The sequence below is a fragment of the Ovis aries genome, chromosome 12 (genome assembly GCF_016772045.2).
Source record: "Ovis aries strain OAR_USU_Benz2616 breed Rambouillet chromosome 12, ARS-UI_Ramb_v3.0, whole genome shotgun sequence".
Taxonomy (NCBI): Eukaryota; Metazoa; Chordata; class Mammalia; order Artiodactyla; family Bovidae; genus Ovis; species Ovis aries.
Genome location: NC_056065.1, coordinates 48,736,409 through 48,759,902, shown reverse-complemented (window position 1 = coordinate 48,759,902; position 23,494 = coordinate 48,736,409). Strand labels below are relative to the sequence as shown.

At 59.7% G+C, this 23,494-nt stretch overlaps 1 protein-coding gene across 1 annotated transcript in view; it reads left to right on the top strand.

Moving 5' to 3' along the window:
• Positions 1–23,494, top strand: part of TP73 (tumor protein p73) — a 47,824-nt gene that overhangs the window by 5,404 nt on the left and 18,926 nt on the right. Inside the window, exon 3 of the mRNA XM_027975730.2 lies at positions 20,934–21,176. Within this exon, the coding sequence (XP_027831531.2) occupies positions 20,934–21,176 (243 nt within the window). The remainder of the gene's footprint in view (positions 1–20,933; positions 21,177–23,494) is intronic.

The following is a 23,494-nucleotide window of genomic DNA, read 5'->3' as shown; positions in this document are numbered from 1 at the left end:
GAGGCTCCCGCAGCCTTGTGGGGCCTCTGACCACCTTCCTGCCACGCTGGGCAGCTGAGGAAGCTGAGTCAGGCAGTTAAAGGGGAAGGGCCCTGGTGGAAGCAGTGGGCCCCTAGCCTTGGAGGAGCCCCAGAGCACAGATTCCTGGTGGACACCCTGAGGTTGCTGCAGGAAGGGTCCAGGCACCAGGGGGCCGAGATGTGCAGAGGTGTGGGGTCTCGGAGGTCCCATCCCACCCCCACATCTTCTTTGCTTGGAGTTGTTTGACCCTTTGGGTCTCAGTTTACTTGTCTATAAAATGAGTCAATGTAGATCTAAACCATCAGGGTTTTGAGGGTTACTGCTGGTGCCCAGCCTGTAAGAGGGTATGGCAGATGTTAGATGTGATGGCGACACCAGGGATGAAGCCTGAGTTTGAGAAAGCCATTCTGTCTGGAACCTGGAACAGTGGAGCCAGGGAGGGCCTGGGAGCAGCTGCCCCCAGCCCCAGAGCCTGTGGTGCCTAGGAAGGACTGGTGCCCCAGGCCCACCTTGGGGGCCCTTTGGTGGGGCTCTTGCCCTGGGCAGTGGCCTCCAATTCTAGTCCTTGCAGAACCTGGGTGACTCACCCGTGACATAGGGCTCCACCTCCTACAAAAGGAGACAGGGGAGCACCTGGCCTCCTATGGGCTTGAGAGGAGGGTGGCACAGAGGGCATGAGCAGCGAGGTGGCCCCTGGGCCCTGGGCAGGTGCTGTGACAAGGGGAAGCTTGTTAGGGTCTCCCCTGGTCCTGGAGGCCCACCCGCAGTCTGAGAGGAGCATGGACAGGATGAAGCCTCCCGTGGTGCATGCCCGTAGGGCCCAGAGCAGGCAGCGGCCATATGCATCCTATGCTGGGTGTGCGCCTGGGCTTTGGATGGTCCTGGCCTTCTGATTCTCGATGTCCCTCATGACAAAACAGGGGCAGGGCTCTGACCAGCTGTGAAGATGCACGGAAGGGGAGCTCAGCTGATGCTGAGGCTGGCCCTGACCACCCCTCCCCCATCTCCCCCATCCATCCTCCCAATATCTGGGAGCCTCGTGGGCTGGCTGCCCACGCTTGCCCCCTGCCTGCAGCCCTTCCTGACTCTTCTGGTGCCTTTCTCGTGTGACAGCTGTCGTGGACCATGAAGGGGATGACATTTGGGGGCTGATCCACCCTGGAGCCCTGTCACTCCTCCTCAGGTGCCCAGCGAGCTATGCAAGGGACAGATGCCAGGGTTAAAACCTGCAGACTCTTGGGGGCTTGAGACCCCAGCACTCACCCGGGACAGGCCTTCCTGGCCTGGGGAGGGGGCCTGGGAGGAAGAGGGGTGTGTACAGTCCCTGGAGCAGGAACTGTCAGGAGTGGGAACTGAGCTGGCCCCCAGAAGGGGTCGGGTTGGCGGAGGGAGGGCCTAATGTCTGGAGGAAGGGCCAGGAGCTCGGGGGCAGGGAGCCCCCACCAGCCCTTCCTTAGATTTCAGTAGGAAGACCCTCTGAGTGCACAGCCAGCTGTCAGGTCACTACCTCCTGGGGTGGGAGAACATGGAGGACAGAGCCACCTGCTTGTGGGTGGTCCGGAGGGACTGAGAGGAGTGGGACCCTGAGCTGCGCCCTTCTGGTGACTCACCCCTTCCTGCACAGGTGCACCAAGCAAGAAAATACCCCCCATCCTTCTGCTGTAAGTGTGCGGAAGTGGTTGGTGGGGCAGAGCCCCCAGTGAGTTAAATTCAGAAGAGCAGATGCCGAGGGTTCCGGGGGTGACCTGGGAGGCCAGAGCTGGCAGCTGAGGACAGAGCTGGAAGGAGTTCCTGGAGGCAGAGGCCCTGGCCCCCTGGTCATATCCCCGGATGGCCAGGACTTTGGATACGTGCACAGGAAGTGGGTGATGCCTTGGGGCAGGTGAGGAGCCCGGCACTTTGCGAGCTGAAAACACTCTCATTCATCCTGGGACTCCCAGTCCTGCCCGGGCTCAGGCCACGGGGACAGTGCTGGTTCTCAGGCCCCAGGTGTCCCCGCAGTGTGAGTAGGCTGTGGCTCCTCTGCCTTCAGGGCTGCCACCAGGGCTCAAGAGAGGAGACCTTCAGACTCGACCCTGCCTTGCTCGGGGCAGCCTTTGGTCCAGGACACACGGTGGCCAGCTCCTCCTAGGGCCTGCCTTGTATCCTGAAGGTCTGAGTGAGACTGAAGCCGCCCTTCAGCCGTCCTAGTGGCCCAAGGTCCTTCAGGGCCCTGGCCTTCCTCTCCCCGAGGTCTTCAGCCACCTGCTCGTTCCCCTGGTGTATTAGTCACCTGTGCTATGTAGCCAATCCCCACCTACAGAGGGGCTTAAAGCGACACACGTCTATTGTCCCGCAGGTTCTGTGGGTAGGGAGTCCTGCGTGTCCCTCCACTGGGCCCCCTGCTCAGGGCCCCACCAGCTGCATTCCAAGCACCAGCCAGGACCACCTTCGTGTCCGGAGCTGAGACCTCCTCCAGGCTCTGGTTGTTGGCAGAATTCAGGTTTAAGTTCTTGTTGGCTGTTGACCCAGGGCTGCTGTTCTCAGCTCCCAGAGACCACCTGCCGCCCCTCTCCCCACCCCTGCGGTCCCTCCCAGCCTTGGCTCCTGAGGCCATCAGGACAACCGCTCCCTAATTAGGTCAGGCCCACCTGGAGAGCGCCACTTTTGATCAAAATTTTCCCAGTGTCTCATAATACCCTGTGGGGGTGGGGGCTCAACCCCAGCCCCTTCCCCCTACTACCTGTCTCTGTGTCTCTCCATCCAGCCACCTGCCAAGCCCCTGAATCTCTTGGGGGCAAGCCCGAGTGCACCCACAGGAACCTCACTGACTGATAACTGCCCCCAGTCCCCGGCCTTCGTGTCTTTAGGCATCCTGGCCGGAACTTACAGCCTGGGCCCTGCTGCAGCCCCACTTCCTGAACACCAGTCTACACCTCAAAACCTCGATTTTCCTCGATTGTCTCATTCTGAGTGATGGATGCCTGTGTGTTGGGAGTAACAGCCCTAGCCACCCAGAGTCCTGGGGTTCAGGCCAAGTGTGCTGAGCCGTGTTTCTGGCTAAAGCCACCAAGGCCCACATGAGCCTGAGCCAGGGGCTCCCGGCCCAGCCCCTCAGGGGTGCCACTGGCTACACGTCCTCTGCCTGGGCTCCCCCTTCCCCTCCTGCAGAGGACCTGGGGGGCTGGACATGCTGACGGGTTCCTTGGGCCGAGCCTCCCTCTGTGTAGCCCCTGCCACTCCCAGTTCCCCAGCATGTAGCTAGAACAGGCCAGGAGGGGGGTTTTAAGCTCTCCTTGCGGAGGGAAGCAGCTGGGTTTGGGGGACTTGGAAGCTTCACATCTCCTTTCACATGGTTTGGGCTCAACTGACCTTCCAGGGAGGATCCTGGCCCCTATGCCAGGGGCAGCTTTGTGCCAAAGACAGTTACATTAGAATACATGGTTCCTTCAGAAGGGAGAGGTGACCACCACAGAGCCCCCGGGTAGGCAGGTCCCTGTCTCTGAGCCCCTGGCGGTGCCAAGGGCAGTGCCATCCAGCCCTGTGGTGGGCAGGGCTCCAGCGGTCCTCCTGGACCATGTCCCTCTGATTCCGGGGCCTCAGCAGCCGCAGGGGCATGGACAGCGGCAGCCTGGGCAGTGTCTGTGGTGCAGGCTGGGCTGCATTGGGCCACACCCTGCTGCTCTTTCTGTTGCCAAGCTCCCTGGGGGGTCCTAGGGGAGCGCAGTCACCCCGTGTACATCTCATCTCCGCTCAGCCCTTTGGGGCGGCCCCAGAGGACCACAGTGTTCCCTGAGCAAGAGTAAGACTCACTGCGCCCCAGGTGCTGGGGCCAAGGCACCATCTCTTCCCTTCGGGGTGGCCTGGCTTTGCCTGTTGAGGTCTCAGGGGCCGGGACTGGCCCCCCAGTGCTCTGGAATGGAGGCCTGTGGCCCCCACAGCCTCCCGCGGGCAGCATCTCAGAAGGAGCCGAGTGCAGCCCCATTGTGGAGCCAGCCTGCGGCCCTGCGTGCCGCCCCCTCCCTGCGCAGCCTCCTTGGTGCGGTCCGACCCAGCAGTGGGCAAGCTGAGGCCTGCCCTAGACTTTGATGAATAGTCATGAGGAATAAAGGGGTGGGCCGCCCGTTTTGTTGTTAGATGCAGCTAGTTGACAGCACTGGGGAGATGGAGAGGGCCAAAGTGCCCCTGGCCAGCCCACATGCTCCAGAGCATCCCTCGCTTCTGGTCCCCTAGCCGCCGAGCTTCTCCGCCTGGTCCACCCTGCCGGGTGGCTGCACCCCTGCCCCCAGCCCCCCGGCCACCCACACCCATGCCTCATCCCGCGGCACGCCAGCTCCCCGGCGTGTGCAGAGCCCCGCGCGCCCGCCATGCTGTTTGTCAGTGACCCCATGCAGCACTTCGCCTCGGTAGGTGCACCTCCTGGGTCCTTTGGGTCGACTGGGATGCCTGTGTCTGTCCTTCTCGGGGGGCCTTGGTGGGGCTTTCGCCTGGTGGAAGGGTCATTGGGCATTCTCTTGCCTGTCCGCCCTCATCCCCCTGGTCGGGCACTTGCTGCCAGATGGGGTGCCGCCATCCAGGGGGAGCAGAGGCAGGAGGGAGGTGCCGGCCCATCCTGGAGATGCCCTGGGGACAAGTGCCCACTAGTGCGGCAGAACCAGTAGCCAGGAAGAGGAGGGTGGGTGGGTGTCTGGTCAGCTAGTGGCCCAGCCAAGAAATGTGGGGTTTGCCATGCTCCCCAGCTTTGGACTGTCCAAACTCAGGGTCTGCCGCGCCGCCTGCCCAGCTCTGCCTCCGACTGCAGGAGCTCAGCGTACCTTGGAGGTCGTCTTTGCTCCCGGGACTCGGGCTGTTAGGCTGCCACCACCCGCTCCCAGGTCAAGAGCATCCTCACCTGGGACGCTGCTCTATTGGCCGCGGTGACGGGGTGTTTCCTGCCGGCTGAGTTTGCAGGTCAGGGGCTGGCCGCGAGCTGGCCTTGAGGCCATCCTATCGCCCTTCCCGAGGGCCGTTGGCTGGCAGAGAGAAGGACGGGTCTGCAGCTTGTACCTGGCCCCGGGGACTGGGGCTCATTTCCAGATGTGCCGGGTCCCTGGGGCCAGCAGGCACCTGCTAATTGAGCAGGTGGAGGTGGGGCGCAGCAGCTCCCTCAGGCCTTTCTCCTGCTGGGGAGGTGGATGCAGTGGGGCCCGTGGTACTGTGTGCCCTGTGGGAGACCCAGCAGCGGGCAGGGGGCGGTGAACAGAGTCCGGGTGTCCCCAGGCTCTGTGAGTGGAGGACAAGCGGCGTGTGCAGAGCCACAGAGACCTGCAGGTTCTCAGTCATGTGTGTGCGCGCAAGTGTTTATGTGCATGTGTCTGGGCCTGTGGGTGACAGTGGGTGTATTCTCTGTTGGGACAGGTATATGCGTTTGTGCCTGCAGGTAGGTGTCCCCAGCAGACCACGGCAAGAGTAATGTCGTGTGTGTGGCCCAGGAGGGGTGAAGGGCGTGTGACCTCTCTATACAGCCTGACCGGGCGCTGACACCATGCTCCCACATCTGGAAGCTCCCTGGTGTCTCCACACCTTTGGTGGGAACTTTTTATCTGAAACCTGGCCCTGAGAAAGGGCAAAACCCCGTGTGGCCACAGTTAGAGTCCCATCTCTGCTCACTTCACCCACCAGCCCCTGTCACTGGGCTCAGACAGTGGGTTCCTGGGGAGCAGCCTCATACCCCAGACTGTCCATGCAGATGGTGAGTGAGCCAGGAGGGGCTGTCTCCTGCTGCCCAGGGTCTGTTGTCACACACAGAACTTAAGGCAGAGCCTGGAGTCCCGGGCCCTGGAAGCCAGTGTCCCCGCCTGGCCGGTTGGGGAGCCCCTCGGACACAGAGGACTCTGGTACAAACTGTCCTCTTGCATGAAGTGGGTATCACCATGTAAGTCAGCTGAGGCTGCAGCTCATTGCCTTTTAAGGAGGCGGAGGCACGGTGATGGAGGGCACAGACCCCGGTTCTGGGACATGGAGCGCTGCCTCCCTGCAGGAGCTGTAGGTGGTGGTGAGGGACCCCCTGGCATCATCCCTGCTGCTGCCGCCCTGCCCTGGGGACCAGCAACGCCACCCCTGTCATCACCTGGCCTCCTTGCAGACCGAGGGCAGCCATGGCCCATCTGTTTGTTCGTTAGGTCAACAGGTGCCCAGAGCAGCTCTGGTGGCAGGTGGGGGCCTCTGGAACCCCTTCTGGGGCTAGGGAGCTAGGCTGGGTGGTTCTGATTTGTAAAAGTGCCTCCGCTTCCGTCCTGGGGAAGGTTACCTCCGATCTGCTCACTGTATGTAGAGGGGAAGTGGTATGAACACTCGGGGTTGAACTGGAGGTCATGTGGTCACCCCTGTGGTTATCAGGAGCCCACTGGGCCAGGAAGGAAGCATGGAGCTGTCGGGGCCCCCACTTGGTCTTCTGGGGGACCCGCCTTTCTGAGCTCTGGTTCTGATGCAGCTACCTGCAGCCCTGTGCCAGTGGGTGACCCAGGAGGGCACATGTCTGACTCCCTGCTCCCTCCTACCACCCACAGGTCAAGCAGGGCTGGACAGCCCCCTGCAATTGGCCCATTTACTGGGGTCCTTCAGCTGGTGCCGAGGTGTGGTTGGTGCTGGTCAGAGCAGCCTTTCCTCCTGCAGAGACTAGTGGCTCACAGAGCAGGAAAGAGCCGAGGGCCCATGGTGGCCGCCTCAGATGGGATGAGCTCCGTTACCATCAGGACGGTCCCATAGTCCTTTGGGTGGGTGTCCAGCGGCCCCACCCAGCTGCCTCCCAGGCCCCCGTTTCACTGTGTATCAATTTAGACCCTCACGGCATGAGACGGGCATGTTGGACACTGCTGGCTCCCCTGTGCCTCCTCTATTGATGGACCCAGGTCCACCTGGCCTGCAAGGCTATGGAAGGCCGGCTCATGAGTGACTGGGCCACCGTCCTGGGGGCCAGGCCCAGGATGGGCATTGTAGGTGTGTGCTGTGTGCTGGGCAGCATGGGAGGGCACAGCGCCTGGATCTCCCGTGTATCTGGGAACAGGGATGTCCCCAACCCCCACACCCCCAGACAGGACAGCTCCTACAGGAAGGGCAGCCTTGGACAGGAGGGCTCAGGAGGGAAAGGCCAGTCAAGGCGTTAAGAGATATTTGCTCAGAGCCTACTGCCTGTCCAGGCACACCAGGCACACCAGAGGAGGACGGGATCACTCCTGAGTTCTAGAAGCAGCCTGATCTGCAGTGCCGAGAGCAGACCGCAGGAGGGCAGGGCGAGGCTGGGAACCGCGGGAGACCGGGATGGAGAGCGACGCAGGAGCCTTGGACCCGGAGGGAGCAGGCGAGGGGACTAAGAGCCCTGGGGTCCTGGACAGGGCCTGCTTGATGGGCTGGAGGTTTGGACCTAAGCGACTGGGTGAAGGGAGTCGGCATTTATGCAGCTGGGAAACTGAAGCAGTGACATTTGGGGTGAAAGTAAGCGTTCTGCTTTGGCTGTGTTGTATGAGACTCGTCTCAGCCACTGCACAGGTGAACAAGAGGAGAAACAGGAGCAGAGTTCCTGAAGCCTAGGGAGGAAGCGGGAGGGGTTGTCCGGTGGGGCTTAGGGCTGAGCAGTGCCACCCTGGTGCCTGGGACCTGAGACACGGAGCAAGGAGGAGACGGGGAGGTGGCGGGAGGCAGCCAACTGAGGAGGGGGTTGAAGATGACCTTCGGAATGAGGGCAGGGGAGGCACTGAGAAAAATGTCCTGGCTTCTTGAACCTTGCGGACGGGAGGACAGTGCAGAGTCTGAGCCATGGACTGAAAGAGCCGCTCGGACACCTGGGGCAGGTGTCCCAAGTGCTGGAGGGTGTGGGCAGAGATGCCCCTGGGGAGCCCGGGGCATCAGGGTGGGCGGGGCTGCACGCTGGAGACAAGCCAGCCGCTCCCCTGAACCTCCCCAAACTGGAGCTGAGCAGAGGGAGAGACTCTGCCACGAGACAAAAGGGGCAGCTTGGGAAGGGTGGGGGGTGGGGAAGGCTGCTGAGAGGGCGGGGTGGCCAGGACAGAAGAGGGAGGGGCCTCAGGGGACCCGGCAGGAGGTGTTCCCCTGGTTGGGAGCTGACAGAGCTGAACTGCGGGGCGGGCTCTGGGCTAGGCTTCCTAGCTCGTGCTTCGAGGCTGCAAGGCCTTGGGGCTAGGGGGAGGATTGACCATCTGGAAGGAGATGTCAGAGCCTGATTTGGGGGACATCCCATCAGCTGGGCTCACCAGCCCTGTCTCCTGCTCCTTTGCCTGATTCCACGTCTGTCCCCAAAGCACCCACGCTTTTGGCATCCCCACCGTCCCCACAGTGACTGTCCCATCTGGGCTCTTCCTGGGCCCCTTTCTGCTGCACCCGCTCTCATCAGGAACCAGCCAGCCTGACCCTGACTATGCCAGCGTCACGCAGCACATCATGGAGCAGCGTCCCTCCCCCTCTCAGTGCCCCACAGGCCCCGTAGGGAGAGCTCTGCTCCTCTGACCAGTGTCCTGCCCTCGGCCCTGCAGCTCCCTGGGCTGAAGGCCCTTCCCCTCCCCAGTGTCTGAGTCTAGACGTCCTGGTACCCAGTACCCGGGTAGCCGGTGGCATCTTCCACTTCCTGCCTACAGAACTCCACTGGCCCGGGTCCCCCCAGCCCCGCATCCTGGGCCACCACTGGGCTGCTTTTGTTTTTGTCTTCCTTTGTCTTCAGCCAGTAGTGAAGCCTCACTTGCCGGTTCTCTCGGTCCTCTACTACTTTCTGCTCTTCGAGCTAAGCTCCAGAGGTTGCAGCCTATGGGCTAGCCGTGTCTTGGTGCCCACCCACTGCTGTCTCCCAGTGCCTGGGAGGGTGGCTGGGAGATGAGGGTTGAAGGGCTGAGCTGCCTCCCACACCCCGGGAAGCTGGACCAGGCCTCAGAGCTGGAGGTGGGGGGGCTGGGGTCGGCCTGCAGGACTTCCTGGGTAAGTGCAGGCAGTCCCTCCCCAGCGCCCCAGGTGGCTCCCCTCCCACCACCGCCTCCCTGCCCCTTCACTGCACCCTGATGACGGCCCCTCCGTGTCTTCCTGCTTAGCATCTTCATGATGGACAGACAGACAAAAGGATGAATGGACGATACATGGGTCGGGCTCTGGGGCTGCAGGCAGTGGGGAAGGGGGCTGACCGCCCCCCGGTGGTGCTGAGGGGAAGGGAGAGCCAACACCCCACCGTACCCCCGCGGGCTGTGCCTAGCTCCCCACTTTCCTCCAGTATCTCTTTCTTCCAGGCACCCTGGGAGGTGTGGGACGTGGACTGGGCCCCTTTTCCAGTGGTTAAAAAAAGACTCTGCATCGGTGGGTCACCTGTCTGTTCACGGGGCAGCTCCTCAGAGCCCAGCAGGGGCGCAGCCCGAGACCCCAGACCCGCGCGGGACCCTGCCGATGCGCTTGGGTCTAGGCTGGGCCCTCACTGTCTCAGCAGCGCCATCTGCAGGCGGAGGCTCCGGCCGCGTGTCCTGCAGACACACGTTCCCCTCAGCGGCAGCGCAGCCGGAGCTTCTGGGGGCACGTTCCCCTGGTGCGAGGTGTGGAAAGTTCCACACGGCCCTGGCGAAGATTGGGCAAGGCCCCGAGAGAGGAGAGCGTGTGTGCATATTTTCTGGAGGAGCGGGAGCCTTTCCCCCCAAGCACAAGTCGAATCTTGTTGGCATTTCCATCCGTTTAATCACAGACTCCGGGAGACGCTGTGGGAAATAGCAGCGGGCTGGAGGTCCCGCTCTGAGTGGGACGGGTTATCTCCAAGTGAAGCCCAGACGGCCCGTCAGTCACTTTCCTCTGGGCGAGGTTGTGCCCAAGCCCAGACATGCCTGCCGGGGAAGATCGCGGAGTTGGAAGTTTCATGCTCTAGATTTTGAAAGTCTGGTCTTGGTATCCTCCTCTGGGGAGCAGGGGATAGAGGTCAGAGCAGACGGAGCATGCCAGAGGAGGGGGCACCTGGCTGACCCTCCCCACGCAGAGGCTCTGAGATCTGACCCCAGGTTCAGGTTCTCAAACCTGGGGTGACTCTAACCCTCCTCCAGTGCGGGGAGCAAGATGAAGGAGGTCACCAGGGTTAGGAGGTACTGTAGCTGGGATGGGAATGACAGGCTGGGATTCGCACTGTAGGAGGTGACATCTGAGCCCAAGGGAAATAGGGAGGGGCCACAGGGTAGGGGGCCCAGCACCTTGCACCCAGCCCCCATCTCATCTGGATGCATGCTGTGGTCCCATGAGAAAGACACAGATAATGCTACTGTAAGTCCCCTACTGCGAACCTTTGAGTTGCGAACTTTCAAAGATGCAGTCACGTAAGTTATCCACGTGTCTGGAGTCCACTGTCACGCGTGTGCATCCTCTCCAAGTGGCTGAGCGTTCGTGTCTTTACTGTATTGAGTATGGTGGTGCAGTGGCTTCATTTCAAGCCCAGGAGGTCCAGAAGCAAGTGCAAAAGCAGTAGTGATGTAGCTGGTACTGCTAAGAAGACTCATAACGCAGGAAATGGCGAGTGGATTTTCTTTTTCAATGCATTTTTAAATTATTTTATTTATTTTTGGCTGCCATGGGTCTTCGTTGCGTGTGGGTTTTCTCTGGTTGTGGCGAGCGGAGGCTACTCTCTAGTTGCGGTGCGAGGGTTTCTTTCGGTGGCTTCTCTTGTTGTGGCTCGCAGGCCCTAGAAAGGCTCAGCGGTTGGTGGCCCTTAGGCTTATTTGCCCCGGGACACATGGGGTCTTATTTCCCGGACCAGGGATCGAGCCTGTGTCCTCTGCGATGGCAGGCAGGTGGATCTGTACTGACAGGGGAATTCTCAACCGCTGGACAACCAGGGAAGTCCCGGGGGTTTTCTTTGTTTGAGGAGACACTGTTGCTTTCTGAGGCACAAGACTGGAATGTAGAGCAGTGCACAAAGGTTGCAGCAGCCGTTCAGAGTGCAATCCAGTGCTGCCGTGTCATCTGAGATGAGAGAAAAAGGGCTGCTCTCCAGTCATCCCTGGGCCATTTTCTCAGGAGGGTAGATAGAACTGAATCCAGCAAGGAACCAGAACCCGTGCCGTCCACGTCGGGCGTGAGTGACATTGCAGCTTGCCCTCCGTCTTGTATTGCTGACGACCCTGCTGCTCTACCATCTCCCACCTCCTCTCCCTCCTCCAGTCAATGACTCTTGCCTGTTAACTCGATGCCAGTCCCTGTGTGCCAGCTGTTATACTGTATTTTCCAAGGTACTGTGAGATTAAAATGTTTTCTTTAATTTTTGTGGTTGTTTTTTTATGCATTATTTGTGAAAAGTATTTTAAACATATTACAGTATAGTAGTATATAGCTTGGAGAAGGCAATGGCACCCCACTCCAGTACTCTTGCCTGGAAAATCCCACGGACAGAGGAGCCTGGTAGGCTGGAGTCCATGGGGTCGCAAAGAGTCGGACACGACTGAGCGATTTCACTCTGACTCTTCACTTTCATGCATTGGAGAAAGAAATGGCAACCCACTCCAGTATTCTTGCCTAGAGAATCCCAGGGATGGGGGAGCCTGATGGGCTGCCGACGACTATGGGGTCACACAGAGTCGGACACGACTGAAGCGACTTAGCAGCAGCAGCAGCAGTATATAGCTGGTTGTGTTAGCTAACTTTTCTGGACTTATGAACAAATTGAACTTAACAAATGAGCTCTCAGAACGGAACTTGTACATATGTAGGGGACTTACTATATTTACCCCAACAGACCACACAGACAGGTGCAGTAGAATGATGTGGCTCCCATGACAAGAGGTTGCCCCACCTGGAAAGGAAAGGATGGGTCTGTGGGCCATGCCTTTTGGGCTCAGCTGTGGCCCTTTGCCTGGAGGGACCAGCCAGGCCAGGCTGCTGGAGAAGGCTTTCTGGGGAGGTGGGCCTAGAGCAGGGCCTGGAGGGAGTAAGGAAGAAGCAAGAGGGGACAGAGAGCCCCTGCTGTGAGCTGGAGGGCTCAGGGCTTCCCTGGGGTGAAAGGTTGAAGTGTTCTCTGGTGGGGGGAGGGGGCGGGAACAGCCAGCCAGTGGGGAAGCCTTGCACAGCTGGAATGCCGGTGTGCAGACGAGGGCAGCCTAGAGCCTGTTCCTTGGGGCTGTGAAGACTGTGCAGACCCTGGCGCAGTGCTAGATGCAGGGTGGGAGCTGCAGGCTTTGGGGGACTTGGGTGCAGCAGACAGGCAGGCAGAGGCAGCAGGAGTAAGTCTGCTGGGACCCAGCAAGGTTTAGAGGGAGAGAGGGAGGGAAAGAAGAAAGGAGAGAGGGAGGGAGGGAGGGAGAGAAGTAATGAGGGGAGGGAGGTAAGGAGACCGGGAAGTGATGGAGGGAAGTGAAGGGGAGGGAGAGAGGGAGGGAAGGGTGGAAATCGGGAGGGAGGGAGGGAAGGAAGATGAGGAAGTTGTGAAGCCTTGGGCTGGTGGGTCGCCGCCTTGCACATCTGGGAAGGACACGGTGGATTGTGCTGGGACCTGCGTTTAGGCTTCTTGGGAAACATCTTATCTGCCCGTTGTTGGGAGTCTCCGAGAAAGGATGAGGGACATGGATAGGGCCAACTCGGCAGCCAGACCTCCCCGCTGGTTCTCGAGGGTCCCGCACATGATCCCTGTGAACCTAGCTCAGGTCAAAAAGCAAGAAGAGCTTAGCGGGGTGTTGGGGAGGGCACCCAGGCCAGCTGTCGCCTGCTTGCTCTCTCCACACAGAGCAGTCCTGCGCCTGGCCTGACGTGAATCCACGGAGACCCGCTTTCAGCTTCTAAAACTAACTGAGGGGCAAGGGTGTGAGACTTTTGCAGTGGGTTCTACAAAGGTGTGGAGGCTTACAGCCAGAGGAGAAGGGACAGCCCCACCTCCCAGTTGAAAAAAGCCTTTATTTCCTTTCAGTCCGCTGGGAACTTAAATGCCGCTGCCTCTCCCTGAAGGAGCAGGGACGAAGGGCAGCCCAGAAAAGCGTCTTCCCAAGATGCTGCTAGCTTCTCTAGATTCTCTAGAATCCTGCATTTCCACCCCAACCCACTCCCCGGGGGGCACACCTGCGCCCACACCGGCGCCCTGGGACATAGCCTGCTGCTTGGCCACTGTCACCAGGGCTCGTGCGTGGCCTCTCGAGAACAGAGGCCGAGCCGTGCAGCCAGGCCACCTGGGAGAGGCAGGGCTGGGATGGGCCAGTGGGGTCTGGAAGCCCTGGGACAGGCGGGGGCCCCCAGCGCTCCCTGGAGGCAGGACCTGGGCGCTGCCCCATGTGGTGGAACTTCAACCCTGCCTGTGGGGGAGATGGCTCTTTGTCAAACTGTTCTGCCCTCTGCCAGAAGGGGGGCCATTTTAAAGAGCCAAAGGTGTGGCAGGTCCTCCCTCTCCCCCACTCCCTCTTTGAGTAGGCTTGGCTCCTGCAGGGACAGAAGCTCCAGGTCAGCAAGTGCTCCTTGCCACTTTTCCCTCCCAGATACCCCACATACTGGCTGTACTCAAGGCTCTGATAAGGTCTGCACTTGGGTCACGGCACACACTTCGGGGGCCATGAATTGGGTGCTGGCCAGCTGCTTCTGTGGCTGCAGGTGTGCAGGAAACTCAGCAGGCTTTTAATGTAGAAATAGGAAGTAGAGCAGGAGAAGGGCATCTGATGGGTGGCCCTCCATGGTGGAGGAGCCCTGTGCTGAGGTCAGGGCTCCCACGCCGCTGGGGACGTTTCTCTCTCCACACCCTGCTCCCTGGACAGTGGGATCCTGCAATGATGTGTCTCATCCTGGGTCCCTGTTCCCGCTGCTCCCCGCCTGACAGGCTCCTTGGCTTTTTCTGAGTTGTCCTGTCTTTTTTGTCCCTTACTGACTCCCTTCTGATCTTTTCTGGGACAGACCCTCAGGGCCTTGGGAGGGCATCCTGAGTGACAGTCTTCTCCTCACCAGACCTTAAATGAGTAGGAGAAACCTTAAAAGCACGAAACTTCCGTTTCTGCCAGAAATGCGGGAGAACGCAGGGTGGGTGAGCTGGCCTTCCTGTGGCTTGGAAAAGGAGGAACTGGAAACGATGCTGTCCACACAGTAGCTCTCAGGACTGTGGCCTTCGTGCCCACCTGGGGCAAGTGGGGGAGAGAGAGCTGGTAGGAACAACAGCAGACGCTTCCGTGCACACTGGGTGCTGGGCACTCTCTCAGCTTTTTAACTGCTTGACCCTCAGAAGCCGCTGGTGAAAGGTGGGCACAGATGCAGACACACACAGGTGTTCGTCACTGTATCAGTTACTCTACCCAGAGGAGCAGCAGAGGAAGCCCTGGAAAACAGAAGCAGGGGGAGAGAGCCTGGGGGGCTTCGGGGAAGAGGTGAGGCTTGAGAGGTGGCACAGGCAGAGGAGGCAGTTGGCATCGGGGGTGAGTGGGAGTGGGAGGCAGCACAGGCAAAGGCCCTGTAGGGTCACGAGGAGGCTGGAAACAGGCTCCCTCAGAGCTGCTGCCACCGCCCAGAGGTGCAGGTGTGTCTCTGCAGCTGAGATAGATGCTCTCTGAATCAATGCTTGAGCTCCGTGTTCCCCGGTTCGCTCTGCTCAGCCTCCAGAGTTGTTTTAAATTTTCCTGACAAGTTTTTCTGTTGCCATGCTCACTAAACAAATGTTTTGCTCCAGAGATCAGTGCTTGCCGCCCCTGATTGTAAATCTGTGCTGGATTCCTGACCGTGTGGTCTGTGCTGTTGGTGTCTGATCTTAGCATCCTGGAGCCTTGCTGAAGATGCTCCTGGACACAGAGAGGCACGAGATTAGGAGGGGTGGGGACACAGGCTGTAAAAGGCGGTTTATTTTCCGGGTACACCCCCAAAATCGTTTGAGATGGTTTACAAATTCTAAATAGATAAACACGTGAAATGGGATACTTATAAACCTACAGAACACAGCTCACAGTGGAAGGCTGGACCCAGTGGAGCCTCGGTTCTGGAGAAGGCTGGTTAGGATGGCGATTGGTGGGGGACAGAGGAGGACGCAGCGGGGGAAGCCTCCCTGCCCTCCCTGCGAGGCAGCCCAGCCCCAGGGCCGGCAGAGACATTTTGGCACATGGGGCCACTCCCACCAGGGTCTCCCAGGAGGGCTGCTGTGGGCTGAAGCTGCCTTTGGCTCCAAAGGTACACTCAGGTACAATGGACATGTGTGATTTGGGGGGTCTACTTGTGAGTTTCAGGATCTGGTTCGTTCAACCCAGAGCTTCTGAGCATCCAGTCTGGGGCTAATCTGTGCTGGGGAAAACCCGCAGCCAATCAGCAGGGACTGAAGGGAGGCCCCTGAGGCTGGGGCCTGGGTACAGGGGAGTGGGGGTGGGGGTGGGGCAGGAGCTGGGATGGGATCCCACCCAGGGGCAGTCCCCTTTGGACCTCTCCCCACTGCTTTTCGGGGAACCCCATCCTTTCCCTGAGACTCTTGAGGCCAAGCGGGGTGCCCATCCAGGGGGCAGGGCTGCCTCGGTCCCTTCCCTCCCTCCCCATCTAAGCTCCTCCCTCTGCTGACTCGCCTGAAGTGGGACCCTTGCCCCAACCCCCTGTGTGCTAAGCACGTGCGTGCACACGCCTTCCCCTCCCCGGGGCCCTGAGGCCCCACACAGAGCAAAACGGGGCCACCGAGAGTCCTGTCGGAGAAACACTGACCCCAGGAGCAAGCCTGGCTGCCCTTCGGGGGCTGGGACATAAACCTAGGCGCTCCAAACCCAGAAGCCCTGCCCGTGTGGGTTTGCAGACCACAGGCACCCAGAGGGCAGCTCTGGCCCATCTCCCCGGCTCAGCATCTTGCTCTAAGTAGACAGAGAGCCTGAGGACACACGTTTGTGGAGCAGATGGACTGACCGTCTGGGAGGAGCTGCATGCTCCTGGTGGGAGAGGCCCCTGGGGCATTGTCCTGCTCAGCCAGAGGCATCGAGGGTTGGAGTGGGCTGGCTTGGCCGACCTCCTCTCAGTGCTCCCACCCCACCCGCCCAATGCATTGAAGCCTCAGAGGCAGGCTGGGCGCTTCTTCAGATGCAGGAGTAGAGGCCACCCGCCGGCTCCGACTCCCGCTCACAGCCCTCTTTGGGTCGGGCCCAGAGCCTTGCACGTGCATGTAGGCACTTGTGGGCCGCCGCGGGCCGGGCGTGTCCGGATCAGCCCACTCTCTTGGGAGTTCTTATTGAAAGCAAAACAAACCAAAAAAGTCCTGGTTTTGCCCAAGTTCCTCGCTGCTGCCAAGTGGGTCTCATCTCAGCTTCCGGAGACTCGGGGGGTGGGGGGGGGGGCTCTGGTTCTGGAGAATGCCCCGTCCTCCACAGGCTCCGGTGGGTGCACCACCCTGGACCTCAGGCACCACGCTAGCCTCCCCTCCCTACCACCACCCCCCACCGGGTCCAGGCTCCTGTTTAGCAGCTGGGTCTGGGGCGCAGGGGTACCCAGCAAGGCTCCCATCAGGAGGAAGGAAATGCAAAGTTTCCTGTGGGCAGGAAAGAAAGGGCCCTTCAGGGCGGAGGTGGCTCGCTTCTAATCTGCAGGTTCCCAGCTGTGCTCAAAGCCGCATGGAAAAGCTGCAGGAACAGCCGGCTCCAGGGTGTGGGCAAGATGTCCCTGGGGAAGCACGAGGGAGGAAGGGGCAGCCCCAAAGTCCCCAGGGACAGCGTCTGCCCCCGTGAGCCGGACCCAGCACAGGGCCACTGTCCTCGGGCTCCCGGGCAGGCGAGGGGGCTTCCCAAGACCCCAGACCACAGGAAGCCCCTGAACCTAAGTTGGAGCAAGAAGAGGACCTGCAGAGGGGGCAGGACCCTCTCTGGACTCGGTGGTCCCACATCTCATTAAGGTCTCCTGCACAGGGGCCAGCCTGCTGGAAGTCATCCCCCTCCCTGCTTTGTGGCTGCTGGGCGTGTAGATCCTATCAGCCCGGCTTCTTTTGGTTCAATGACTAATTCCCTGGCACCCGCCTCTGATCTGAAAAGAATGTGGACAAGTTAAAATCTGAACACGTTGTCGTGGGGCGGCCTCCCGCCTCTCCTGAACTAGGAGGCAAGGGCTGTTGCCCCACTGGCCTGGGCCACCTTCCTGTTGGGGATGGAGCAGGGAGGACAGAGCTGAGACCCCTGGCTTGGGCCACCTTGCTCAGGACACAGGACGCTTCTGCAGCCAAGATGAGGAAGGCTCCCTGCAGCCTTCAGTGGAGGGACAGGGAAGACACTCCAGAGGGGCCATGCTTACTGCCTAGAAAAGAAAAACAATGAGTGCAGGCTGGGACTCCTCCCCCCAGGACCCACAGGGCTCTCAGCCTCCTGTGATGGGGGAGCAGGCTCACATCCCATGCTCATTCCTGGGCATCCAGATGGTGGGAGGGGCATCCTGCTGCCCCCCACCCCTCCATCCATCCCTCCATCCCTCCAACTATCCATCCATCCACCCCTCTGCTCCTCCCCCCATTCCTCCCTTCCTCTGTTCCTCCATCCACACATCCATCCGTCCCTCCATCCATCCATCCCTCCCTCCATCTTGCCTCCCTCTATCCATCCAGTCAGCCAGCCACCCATCCCTCCCTTCACCATTGTCCCTCCACTCTTCCATCCATTCATCCACCTACCCCTTCATCCCTGTGCCTGCTCACTCTCTTGTCCAGCAACACTCTTTTTTGAGGGGAGGAACCCTCTTGAGTAACCATAGCATAATGAGAAAAGCACTACACCCCTAAAGGGTGTGCTGATAATTAATAGTAATAATAGTAATAACAATAATTTCAGCTACAAGTCCCTCATAATTAATAGTAATAACAATAATTCCAGCTGTGAGTCCCTCATCAGCTACTGATTGAGGATCTTGTGCCTAATGTCCAGGAGAAACGGAATGCAAACCACATATATAATGTTGCATTTTCTGGTAACCACGTTAAAAATGGTGAAAAGAAACAATGGAAATAATTCAAGAATTTATTTTACTTATCCAAGACTATGCTCATTTCAGCATGCCATCGAGACAAAACTGTGAACGAGATATTTTATTTTATTCTTTTCGTTGGCACTAAGTCCTTGGAGTCGGTTCTCTATGCTCACAGCACAGCTCAGTTCACACTGGCTGCATTTCCTGTGTCCATGTGGGGGTACACTGATGCCCGTGAGACAAGGTCTGTCCTTGTGGGGTCTGAAGTCCAGTGGGGAGGCATAAACCAGGGGGGCACAGAGCAGAGCTCTCCTGGAGCAAGGGGGTGTGATAGCACTTGGGACCCCCAGATGGGCCCTTGGGAGGGGGTGGCTGTCAATCCTCCCATCCCCAGAACAACCTGGGCTCAGGAGAGGTGAGGATCCACAGGGTCCCTTGTCGTTTTGTTTTCAATAGCTTTACTGAGTTACAATTTACTTACCACCCAGCTCAGCTGTGTTCAGTTCAGTGTTTGCAGTATGCAGTTTGAAGTACACTGTTCACTGTTCTTTGAATATATTCACAAAACAGACTCACAGACATAGAGGACAGACTTAGAGTTGCCAAGGGGATGGGGGGTAAAGGATGGAAGGATGGAGAGTTTGGGGTTAGCAGATGCAAGCTATTATGTACAGAGGGAATAAACAACAAGGCCCTGCTCTATGGCACAGGGAACCATACTCAACATCCTGTGATAAACCAGAATGGAAAAAAATACGAAACAGGTGTATAGACGTGTATAACTGAGTCACTTTATTGTACAGCAGAAATGAACACATCAGAGATCAACTATACTTCAGTTAAAAAGTGCACAGATACGTGGACCCATCACCACAGTCCATTTTAGAACATTTTCATAGTCTCAGAAGGGAACCTGCACCTGAGCCGTCACCCTGCAGCCCCCCAGCCCTGGCCGCCCCCTGCCTGTGTCTCTCCCCCGGGTCTGCCGCCCCTGGACTGTCGTGTCAATAGAGAGAGAAGACATCTGAGCTTTTGTGTCTGCACCTTCGCGTGGTGCGTTTCTCCTCTGGGCTGTGGCATCAGTAGCTCATTTCTTTCTGACGGTGGGGGAATAATGTTCCATCACGCGGACTCTGTAGTTTGTTCATCCGCCGGCAAGGTGGGCAGTGGGCACTGGGCCCCCTTCGTCTTACCGGTGAGGCACAGAGGTTAGGAAGGCTGTGGCAGGGGTGGCGCAGCACTGACCAGGGCACGAGGCTCAACGGGACAGTGAAGTGGGGTCTGCCCTGCAGGGCTCCCTGTCCCACTGGCGGTGGAGCCTCAGGTTTACAGGGAGCACAGGATGGCCCTGGAGGTTCAAATAGAAAGGGGATCTGCTTAAGGGATCTGTCCAGTGGCAGTTGGGGCCAGGGCGTCATGCCTGTGCCCTGATGGCGAGGGCACGGATGGGCCTGGGGGCTCTGCCCCACTGCCAGACGATCTGCACTGGATGGCAGTCAGCCATCGGGGCCAGGGCACCCACCTTGGGGAGGCACAGTGGGCGGGAGGAGTGGGGAGCAGTGGCTTTGCTAAGAACCAGCCACCTGCTGTCCGTCACCGGTCACCTCCCGGCTCCATCATCACCGGAGGAGGAGCCGAGCTTCCTCCAGGCTGGGCAGACCTCTGGGGAGGAGTCACCTCTCCAGGCTGGGAGGGGCCCAGAGGAATGCATGCCTGGGGAGGAGTACAGAGCGGGAAGGGATTCTGGGTCATGGAGCCCCAGCCTCCTGATGTGCAGAGGGGTGCTGAGCATGGGTTGCCCCAGGGCGGAGCTTCTCTTAACCATCCATGGGAGGAACTTGCTCTTTTATTTTTCACTATGGAGAAGAGGACAGAGCAGGAGGGCTCTTCTCCCACCGTCCAGTCCTGCCTCCCTCCTCCCACCGTCCTGTCCTTCCCGCCACCTCTGGTCCTCCCCCCACCCCTAACCCTCACCCCACTAGGGGGACTCCAGGCTCTCCGCCGGCCAGATGCAAGTCCCCCAGTTCACGGTCCCCAGCTCTCCAGCCTCAGTCTCCTCATCCGAAAGTGGGGGCGGCAACGCCCACCCCAGGTGGTGAGGAACAGCTCCGCGGCGTGCAGCTGGCACGGAGAGGGAGCAGTTTAGCATTCGCGGTTAGAGCTGGTCTGGTCCCCGCTACTGTGTTGCCCTCTGAACCACCTCCTGCTTGAAGCCTCCCGATCGGGAGGGGCGGGAGGGGCGGGCTTTCGTGCCAGCCCCCCCTGCGGGGCTCTGCCCTGCCTTGCCCTCAAGGCACTGAAGCATGGGTTGGCACCCCCTCCCTTTGCTGGGGTCTCCCTTAAGCTCCTGACAGGGACTGATGGTCAGGACCCCGCAGAGGGTGACCCAGGGGACACGCCCACACAGTGAGGCTGAGTTCCAGTTCCTTCTGTGTGAGGAGGGTGTGGAAGATGCTAGCAGGGGGAACTGCAGGTGGGGGGGGCATTCAGATGCTGATGGATGGAGGGAGCCTATAGGGGCCCTTCGAAAGTGACTCTTGGCTCAGCCACCATCCAGCCCCCAACCCTACAGGGCTGGATCCCCAGAGCCTCTTGGGCAGCCCCTGCATTGGACGGAGCCTGGGGTGTGCCCCCTGCACCCTGGGGCACCCTCTTTCTGCCTGGTTCCCTGGGGCGAGGTCTCCCCGCTTTGAACTGAAGGGGGCGGGGGGTTGGGGTGGCAAGAAATGAGGATGCTGAGCCAGGTTCTGCCCCCAGAGAGTGCAGCCAGGGCATCAGCCCTGGGAGCCGCCCCCACAGGCAGGTCCCTCCAGGTGCGCTCAGCAGCGCCCCAGGAGCCCTGGCACCAGGGAGGCTGATGGCGAGAGGAGGGCGAGGTGAATATGTCAGTTTATCCCAATACAAGTAGTGACCTGTCGGGGGTGGGGGGGCACCGAGGAAATATTTGGGATGACTGAGCCGCTGGCCCTTTAAGGCTCCTGTAACAGGACACCTCCCCGGACGGGATGGCTTCCACTCTCCAGCCTGACTGTGTGTCTCCCCCTCCCTCCTCCCCTTCCTGCCAGTCCCAGTTCAATTTGCTGAGCAGCACCATGGACCAGATGAGCAGCCGCGCGGCCTCAGCCAGCCCCTACACCCCGGAGCACGCCGCCAGCGTGCCCACACACTCGCCCTACGCGCAGCCCAGCTCCACCTTCGACACCATGTCACCCGCGCCCGTCATCCCCTCCAACACCGACTACCCTGGCCCCCACCACTTCGAGGTGACCTTCCAGCAGTCAAGCACAGCCAAGTCAGCCACCTGGACGGTGAGTGGCGCCCAGGGCAGGGAGGGGGTGACCACATACACCCGTGTCCGCTTAGGGTTCCCAGCTGGCCAGGAGGAGCATCAGGCAGGAGGCGGGTCTCAGGGCTGGGCAGTCTGGGCGTGCCCAGCCCTCAGACGCGTGGCCAGAGTGGGCCAGCCTCCCACAGAGCCGCCCACAAAGCTCCAGAGGGGATGGACATGTCCCTCGTCCCCGGTGAGGACAGAGGCAGACTGTTCTCATCAAGACTATCTGGCCAGCATCCCTGAGCTTGGGTGGGGGCTCTGGTTTGAATTCTGTCCTGGGTGGACAGGAGGCTCCCTGGCTTCGGACACCTGAAGCCGTCTGAGCTCCGTCCCTGGGTCCACAGAGGCCACCTCCTCCAGGCAGTGCAGGGCTGGCAAGAAGCCTCTGACGTAGGCGTGTTTAGGCGTTGCCCACTCTGTCTCTGGGTTGTCATCTCCAAGCATGAGTGTGAGACAGGAGGTCGAGATGGAGCCCCAAGGCTGCAGACCCCAGGCCCTGCCGCGTGCCCTTGGGAACATCTGCATGTTCCTACCCCCCACCATCGAGACTTTGCCAACTTTGAGAACATCTCACACACCCACGGTTGCTGCTCCCCAGAAATGCTATTGTGAATTGCTATTGCCCCAAGCTCTTGGAGTTTATGTTAACCCTTGAAACTGCCTACAATCCAGAAGGTAGAATCTGTTACTGACCCATTTATAGTCCAGGACTGGGCTTCCCAGGTGGCGGTAGTGGTAAAGAACCCACCTGTCAGTGCAGGAAACCCGAGATGTAAGTTCAGTCCCTGGGTTGAGAAGATCCCCTGGAGGAGGGCATGACAACCCACTCCAGTATTCTTGCCTGGAGAATCCCATGGACAGAGAAGCCTGGTGGGCTGCAGTCCACAGGGTGGCAAAGAGTCAAACTCGACTGAAGTGAATTAGCACGCATGCAGGATAGTCTAGACCGCCTTCTCAGAATTATGCAGATACCGGCGGGGGCATGGGGCACTGGCATGGAAACTGCACTGTCCCTACTGTGGCTGAGCGAGAAGCAGGCTGCCCGATGTCCCTGTGGGGGCAGTGTAAAGGCTGCAGTCTCCGAGACCCCTGGATACACTAGCAGCTCACCTCTGAGCATTGGGTACACAGGGAATGGGGCAGGAAAGGGCAAGCCAAGGACCTGCCACGTCTCCTGCCTGCCCCCAGGAAGGCAAAGTGAGCCTGGCTCTGGTTCATGCTCTGTGGACCCCTGGCAGGTCCTGGCCATGGGGCCACATCATGTTCTCCAGGAACAGCAGCTCTGTGCTCACTCATAGCTCCTGGCAAAGGACCCTGGAGCAGAGGAGGCTGGGCTGTGCCGGGGGGCTGGTTCCGGCCCCCATGGAAGTGCTAAGAAGGTGACACTAAGGTTCTGCCACTTTAAGAACTGGTTCCCACTGTCCCCAGTGCCCACTGCCCAGACTGTGGTTTTCCCACTCTGGGGAACCAGAGATGGGGTGGAGCAAAAGGCAGCCTGAGGGCCCCCTACAGCTATTTCTGAGTTCTTGCTTGAGCAGTGGGCTCCCAAGATGCTGACCCATCGCTGAGTCAAGGCTCAGACTGACTCCAGGGCTTGCAGTGGCCAAGGGAGCACCCGGTCCCGTTGGTGGCCGGATGGCCTCATCTGCAAATGTTCATTCCTTTGCTCTCTCGGTGAAGGTGATAAGGCTTAAATGGGATGGTGCCTGTGCTGCATGGGGCTTAGTGCTGGCATGTCTTTACTATTTCCTTAGATGATGGGGCTGCCATGGAGCCTGGTCCTCCTGGACAAAGTTGTTTACCCAAAGCTGCATCTGCCAGGGATTCTTTATGGCCTGTGGGGTCCTGCCCCCCACACCCCTGCTGTGAGGTCTGGCCCTCGAGACGTCACTGCACTTGCACACCTCAAGCAGCAGGAGGCTCACTACCACTCTTATTCCAAGTTCCCACTTGCTTCTTAAGCCCTTTCTCTCTCTTCTAAGCGGAAGGATCCCAGGCCCGTCTTCACTGACACTCTGTCATCAGGGCCCAAGTTGCTGGTTCTTAGGAGTCCTGGTGGGCAGCTTGTGGGGGTCCTGGCTCCCTTCCTTTCCACTGTTTGAGGATGCTGGTGGAATCTCTGTCGCATCTTGGGGGCTTGGAGCGCCTGGAATGGTCTGAGCTGGTCCTCGGGGAGGGATGGGAGCTGCCCCTTGGTGCCTGGTTTCCTCTACCATCCCCTGCCAGGTGTGTGACCTTAGGGTTGGAGGGGCTCATGACATGGTCACAGTTGTGCTGGCCCTAAGTGGTCGCATG